At 45.7% G+C, this 7,768-nt stretch overlaps 1 protein-coding gene across 1 annotated transcript in view; it reads right to left on the bottom strand.

Moving 5' to 3' along the window:
* Nucleotides 1-342: 342 nt before the first annotated feature.
* Nucleotides 343-7,768, bottom strand: part of LOC106583107 (ephrin type-A receptor 8) — a 170,070-nt gene continuing 162,644 nt past the window's right edge. The window contains exons 11-19 of the mRNA XM_014166932.2: nt 6,907-6,974; nt 6,457-6,582; nt 5,866-6,051; nt 4,253-4,314; nt 3,831-4,040; nt 3,518-3,667; nt 3,093-3,283; nt 2,204-2,362; nt 343-2,074 (exon numbers count right to left, since the gene is read on the bottom strand). Coding sequence (XP_014022407.1) covers nt 1,960-2,074; nt 2,204-2,362; nt 3,093-3,283; nt 3,518-3,667; nt 3,831-4,040; nt 4,253-4,314; nt 5,866-6,051; nt 6,457-6,582; nt 6,907-6,974 — 1,267 coding nt within the window. The 3' untranslated portion in view covers nt 343-1,959. The remainder of the gene's footprint in view (nt 2,075-2,203; nt 2,363-3,092; nt 3,284-3,517; nt 3,668-3,830; nt 4,041-4,252; nt 4,315-5,865; nt 6,052-6,456; nt 6,583-6,906; nt 6,975-7,768) is intronic.

Below are 7,768 nucleotides of genomic sequence, written 5' to 3'. Positions count from 1 at the left end.
CTTCAATTAACTTCTGGTGAAATGGTTTAAAACATACCTAAATCCAGGGATGGAATGTATAGCTTCAAGGCCACACTCCAGATCAAACCATAGCTATTATCATAACCCTAACCCCAACCTTAACCCAAACTACATGCCCACATCCTGGATAGACCCTAACCACAACCCTAAGCCAAGCTTCATGTCCACACACATAGACCCTAACCCTATCCATTACTGTAACCCTAACCCTGTTTTGTTCAATTTCTATTCATTCCTACATTAGTCACTGTGTTGTGTTCCGAATTGGAATGTGAAACATTCTGCAACATCCCAGGCGAGACAGGTCAGTTGTGTTAAACCCATTTTATTTATTCCCAGGTGAATCATGGCAGTGGACTCAGCACTGAGCCGTGCATACAGAGGGGTATTGCTTTTTCAGTCACTATTTGTATTATATGATTCAACATGACAAACAAGGATGATCCATCAATCTTTGCAAAAAGCGTTTGTCTTTTGAATTTTGTTTGAGAGCAAATAGACCTAGGGCTCTATTCAATCCGTATTGCGGAAGTTCAGCGTTACAGCGTGATTGAAATTTAAAGGCAATGTTCCTGCGTTAGTGGAGACGTTCACGTTAAACGCTGCATATTTCGGCTTAATCATAAATGTCCTTAAAATATCTATTGAGCAATCTGTAACGATTCAGCGATACTGATTGAATAGAGCCCCTAATTTCAGACAGAGGTTAGTACATCCTGTTGTAGTGACCGTAGGTATGTACTGGTATAGAAAACAGTTGTAGTGACCACAGATGTACTGGTATAGAAAACAGTTCTAGTGACCGTAGGTATGTACTGGTATAGAAAACTGAAGGCTGTTTGTCAATTGATAGATCTAATAAAACATACCTTCATAAAATATGGAATTTCTATTGAAGTCCAGTTTTTTATTTAAAAAGTGTCTCAGGAGAAAAATCTGGAAACATTATTGAAATGTCACCATAGTTATACAATGCATAATCAGGGAATATAATGAGCTTCTTCTCTAATAAAAAGAGACATAGACCACTTATTCAGGAAATCAAACATAGGTGCATTAGAAAACCATTCTCTTGATTGCACAGTGGAACTAGGATCGTCAATAATATTGTTTTCAGAGTATTTAGATAAAAACATTCCACATTCAGCACTTTCCCTATTCCTTGTTTTGTCCTTACCACCACAGAGTCAAAACACTATAATCACAATGAGTCATCATCCATACATCTGTTCTACAGTAGTTGTGCGCTACGCAGCTGTACCAGGGAGAGAACACAGTGCTTCTCTCCTAGGGTCCTTCGAAAGTTTACTGTGTGAGATTGTGACTCCGTACAGTCTTTCATAGCCAAATTGGAGCTGGCCTCCTTCTTAGTGGAGGAGACTTGGAATTTCTGGTGAGTCGACTAGGTTGTTGCTGTTTGTCCACTGTCAGGTTCAGGTCCAGGGTCTTCTTGTGCCACGTAAGTGGACAGGGGCCTGGGGCCGGTTCTCAGGGGAACCATAGGAGAAGCTGTGTGCTGGGGGACACAGCTCAGTGCTCCAGCCCTTGCCAGTCTCTTTCTTACTGTATGCTAGGCTATCACTCAGATCCATTGTAACGTATACTTAACTGATACATTAATATGAATAGAATCTCTCTTTGTATACAACAACATTTAAATCATTTGTGGAGATTAAGGCAGTCCATACATTTTTACAAACAAGACATGAAACATATCTGAATAGGAAAAACAAAGGCTATGGTACTCAAGTCCCTTCATCCGTACTCTTGAAGTTTCAATCTCTCAAAGAAGAGGTCTTGAAAAGTTAACCAAAATGTCACCCGGACATTGTAGTTTCTCTGATAGTCATAGATCAATTCCCATGAGTTCCGACTAGGCCTCAGAAGCCTGGGGCTAGATTTGAAAATCGGCTGGCTGGAGAAGCCTTGAGGCTGAAGTTATACGTGCACCGAGGGCACACTTCTGTTGAGCACCTGGACACGCATCAGCTGTACACTGGTCATGATCTTCTTCTGGTGGCCCATCAGTGTCACCCCCAGCCTGTGGATATCCCTGTAGGACACACAGAGATGGGACAGAGTCACACATGAACACACTCATCAGACAGCCTAAATTACTCTTAAGCATCAATGACATGTGGATGATGTGATTGGAGAATGATGCTATGGCCTTGCCTCTCACCCTTGGTTCATGCCTATGACGTGGCCTAGGGTCAGGTAGCCTCCTGCAGCAAAATGGTCCTTGTATCGGCCCATCTTGATGGTGTCCAGCCACTCATCCACAGAACTACAGCTGCTGAAGTCTGGGATACTTCTGTCCATAATAGGAGGTGTGCCTAACCTGAGAGACAGAGAGAGAGAGAGAGAGAGAGAGAAGGGACAGAGAGAGAAAGAGTGAGAAAGAGAGAAAAGAGGAAGAAAAGGAGATAGGACAAACACACAGACAGAAGGGAGAGGGGAGACATGAAGAAAGGGAGAGATGGGGAAAAAAGAGGTGGAGAGGAAAAAAGGTGTTGAAATGCACTAGCAGCTAAGGCAGAAAATCAATAGCTGTTAAAATGATAGAGAAGGGGTGGCTGCTCTGATTGCAGGATGGCTGGTTTGGCTAGATTAATACAGAGAGAAATCCTTAACACCCCCTCCTCCCCCTCTCCTCCTCTTCTCCTCATCCCTCCATCTCCCCGACATGCACCAGTAACTCTATGGGACCATGGATCTGAAAGAAGCAATTTAACACAGGTCCAACTCTAACTCGAGCCGCTCTTCACTCTGATGCTCTCTGATTCCCGGACTATCAATGTCAATATCACAGCCAGGCTCTTATTTAACAGAGCGCATGTCTATCAGAGATGAGCTTATTGGAAAACTAACAAGGCCGTTCCTTGCTCTCTTAAGGCAACCTGTCTCCCTCGCGTCAGCCGGGGAAGTTTGAGGGAAACTTTGGGGTGTAACTTTATCCCACAGCTCATGTTTGACAGATAAGTTGAGAGTGGATTTGCAGTGCGTTGTCCAGACAATGTATTGCCCAAGCGATGGTTGCCCCGGCGATGGTTGCCTAGCAGCATGTTCACCTGCACAGCGTGTCCATGGACTTGAGGTTCTCCGGGTTCCGGATCAGCTTGTCTAAAACTGTAACAATCTGGCAGAACCGGGGCCTCTCGTTGCGGTCCTTTTGCCAGCAGTCCAGCATGAGAGTGTGTAGAGCACCTGAACAGCCCATAGGAGCAGGTAGCCTGTAGCCCTCCTCTACTGACTTTATCACCTACACACACACACACACACACACACACACACACACACACACACACACACACACACACACACACACACACACACACACACACACACACACACACACACACACACACACACACACACACACACACACAGAAAGAGAGAGATATGCAGGTATCATTACACACATGTTTTCTTATGAGTGTATGTGTGGTTTGCATGTACTGTATGTGTGTGTGTGTGTCCTCTCCAATCCACTCACATCTCTGTTGGTGAGGTTCCAGTATGGCCTCTCCCCATATGACATGACCTCCCACATGACCACGCCATAGCTCCACACGTCACTGGAAGAGGAGAACTTCCTGTAGGCGATGGCCTCCGGCGCTGTCCAGCGGATTGGAATCTTACCACCCTGAAGGGAATAGAAACGCACTAGAACCAGAACTAGAACAACCACTGGCATCACCACGGAATAGAAAACAGAACCAGAACTAGAGAACTCGGGCTACAACAGTATTATAATGTAGTATATATTAGAGTTTTAGAATGTATCTAACATTAAAGTGTGAACTCACGCTGGTGGTGTATGCTGCATCAGGATCGTCCTCCAGGACTCTGGACAGGCCGAAGTCAGACACCTTACACACCATGTTGCTGTTGACCAGGATGTTACGAGCTGCCAGGTCGCGGTGTATGTAGCCTAGGTCTGCCAGGTAGGTCATACCCGCCGCGATGCCACGCATCACGCCCACCAACTGGATTATAGTGAACTGACCATCATGTCTCTAAGAGGAGGAGATGAGGAGGAGAAGAACGGGGATTGAGATTGAGAGAGATTGTAGTGTTAGTTAGAGGCATATTGATTGAGATTTCAGATGTCAAGTGCTTCAAAAACTATTTCTCTACAAGAGAAAGAAAGAGAGAGAGTGAGTGTGGGAGAGAGGGAGAGTGAGAGGGTATGGGAAAAATAGATGAAATCCTTATAAAAGCAACAAACCCTCAGGAAAGAGTCCAGAGATCCATTCTCCATGTACTCAGTGATGATCATGACTGGTTTACCTGGGGGGGGGGGGTAAAATAGTAAGGGAGGGAGGGAAGGGAGTAAGGAGGGAGGGGGGAGGGAAGGGAGTAAGGAGGGGGGGGGTAAAATTGCAAGGGAGGGAGGGAGAGAGAGAGAGAGAGAGAGAGAGAGAGAGAGAGAGAGAGAGAGAGAGAGGGAGGGAGGGTGAACAAGGGAATGAGGGGGGTAAGGGAAGGTAAGGGATGGAAGGGGATAAGGGAAGGTAAGGGATGGAGGGGGGTAAGGGAGTAAGGGATGGAAGGGGATAAGGGAAGGTAAGGGATGGAGGGGGGGTAAGGGAAGGTAAGGGATGGAGGGGGGTAAGGGAAGGTAAGGGATGGAAGGGGATAAGGGAAGGTAAGGGATGGAGGGGGTAAGGGAAGGTAAGGGATGGAGGGGGGTAAGGGAAGGTAAGGGATGGAAGGGGATAAGGGAAGGTAAGGGATGGAGGGGGGTAAGGGAAGGTAAGGGATGGAAGGGGATAAGGGAAGGTAAGGGATGGAGGGGGGTAAGGGAGTAAGGGATGGAAGGGGATAAGGGAAGGTAAGGGATGGAGGGGGGTAAGGGAGTAAGGGATGGAGGGGGTAAGGGAAGGTAAGGGATGTGGAGGGGGGTAAGGGATGAAGGGGGTTAAGGGAGTAAGGGATGGAGGGGGGTAAGGGAAGGTAAGGGATGGAAGGGGGTAAGGGAAGGTAAGGGATGGAGGGGGGTAAGGGAGTAAGGGATGGAGGGGGGTAAGGGAAGGTAAGGGATGTGGAGGGGGGGTAAGGGATGAAGGGGGGTAAGGGAGTAAGGGATGGAGGGGGGTAAGGGAAGGTAAGGGATGGAAGGGGGTAAGGGAGTAAGGGATGGAGGGGGGTAAGGGAGTAAGGGATGGAGGGGGTAAGGGAAGGTAAGGGATGTGGAGGGGGGTAAGGGATGAAGGGGGGTAAGGGAGTAAGGGGGTTATGGAGGGAGGGGGAGTAAGTGAGGGAGGGAGGGAGGGTAAGTGAGAAGGTGGGATAAGGGAATAAGGGAGGGAGGGTGTAAGGTAGTAAGGGAGGAAGGGAGAGAGGAAGAGTTATTCCACAGTAACTATACAGGAGTAACTTACATCAGGTCGGCATATGCATAGAAATAAGAATGAATACAAAGGGCTTCTCCATTCAAGTCAATGATGGCATAATGGTTGGACTGGCAGCCATTTTGAGTGTATCCATGCCAGGAAGTAAAAGCAGGAAGTGTACCCTTCAATCTGTGCTGTGATAACTGACATTACAAAAATACATTCCATTGCAGGAGCCTTACCATTATTTGAATGAACATTCTACATTACCATGGCAATCCAGCATCAGTTGATTGAACATTCCAAAATACCATGGAAATTATTGCATCACAATACCAGTCAGCCATTGCGAGTGTACCCAGTGTTAGAGCTTCCAAGCCCATTCTATTAATTCTTATTTCTATGGGCGTATGTACTTACTTCTTGAATTGAATTCATACGTAGTAAAGACATTGAATTGCATCAAACTGAAAATGGAGTTGAATCAAATCAAATGGAATCTTACTGCGTGTGACCACTCCCTCCAGGTGAATGACGTTAGGGTGGTCGAACTGGGCCATGATTGATGCCTCAGCCAGGAAGTCCCTCCTCTGCTTGTCACTGTATCCTGCCTTCAGTGTCTTCAAAGCCACCGGAATGTCTCTCTTCCCTGGGAGACGCATCCGCCCGTAACACACCTCCCCAAACTCACCTGCACACACACACACACACGTTTAGGTGTACTCCTCCAGGACGACCACAATATAGACTCATCTATTCATTGAGTGATAGATTCATTCGAACAAAAATAAATTGTTTCCTAATCTCATCTCCTGCTTTATGCTTTGAAAAGTCACAGAACACATCATTACATTCCTTCCCCTTTCCCTTTCTGTCTAATGTGTCTTATCAACAACTACAACCCTAAAGGTCACTGTTAACAGCCATGATTATGATGCCTGTGTGTTACCATGTCCTGCTGTGCCAGTGTGATGTTATTATTCCCTGTGTGTCTCGGTGTTTGATTGACAGCCCCATGCAACGCTCTGATTCCACTGTGCCATTCCTCTCCGCTGCACACCGCAGCCTTTACTTCAGCCAATGATTTTCAGTTTACCTGACCCAATGATTTTCTCTATTCTGATCCTGGAAGCTTCAATTTCTCGGGCAAACTCGTGGACGGCCTGGCAGGGGTCCTCGTAGGTGTGTGGGTCGATGTAGAATCGCACGTCGGGGAATGACACTAAAATAGACAACATTAGCATCTGGTCACATACCACTGGATGGAAACAATATGCTACATGAGACTGTCACTGGAAAGAGAGGGAAGAGGGAGAGGGAGAAAGAGAGAGAGGGGGAGAGAGACACAGAGGGAAAGAGAGAGAGAGAGAGAGAGAGAGAGAGAGGGGGAGATACAGAGAGAGAAAGGGGAGGCTAGGAGAGAGAGAGAGAGGGAGAGGAGGGAGAGAGAGACTGCAGTACTGAGATTTTGTACCTCAATAAATCTGAATCAAACAGGAAGTGAACTGTGTACACTGAGGATGAAAATATAATAATCCAAACATACCATGGCCATTCTGGTAGTGCATCTTCTCCTCATCAGAGTCCTGGAAGGCCTTGCTATAGCCACAGTGTCTGTATATCAAACAGTAGTTTGGAATAGTTTAGAGTCACACGGGGATACACCACACTTCTCACGGTTTTCCTCTCATTCTATCTTTCAGACTCCGCTTGAAAATGCTAACATGCGTCGAAGTTGGAATTAATTAAATCCACAAATTATTTATGGAAGATGTAAATTATAGACATCAAAAGAGAGAAGGAGAGGGATAACTGAAAACATTAGCATTGTTATTTAACTAACATGAACAGCCATAATAATTAAACTGACTGTTTAGAAGTACAAAACTCAGCTGGGTCTGAACATTACCCATGCAGAAACTCTGGGAGATGACCTGACTTTCCACTGCTAACTAACACATGCCATAATCTAGAGTGAGAACTACTCTGGGCTATTTAAAAGCATTAACAAAGTTAGAGAGACTATCTCCTTGGTTTCCTGTGCTGAGGGATTGTGGGACTGTTGGATTGAAAATAGACAGTTACTGTAGCACTGGAGCCTATGGGGGTAAAAAAATTATCCATTTATCAGACGCTTTTATCAAATGCACCTTACAGTCATGCTTGCATACGTTATTTATGGATGGGTGGTCCCAGGAATCAAACCCACTATCTTGGAATGGCAAGAGCCATGCCCTACCAACTGAGCTAGAGGTCCTCAATAGGGGATTAGAGGTCATCCTACGGATTTCAATGCATATGGGTATACGACATCAGAGACAGATTAAGGATAGAACATAAAATACTAATATGAATGTTGATTATAAAATAAATGAATCCTATGGAGACAGTGGTATAATTTACTTGAA

Source organism: Salmo salar, chromosome ssa22, assembly GCF_905237065.1.
Source record: "Salmo salar chromosome ssa22, Ssal_v3.1, whole genome shotgun sequence".
Taxonomy (NCBI): domain Eukaryota; kingdom Metazoa; phylum Chordata; class Actinopteri; order Salmoniformes; family Salmonidae; genus Salmo; species Salmo salar.
The sequence above is the reverse complement of the archived record's forward strand: the minus strand, read 5'-3'. Positions and strand labels throughout refer to the sequence as shown.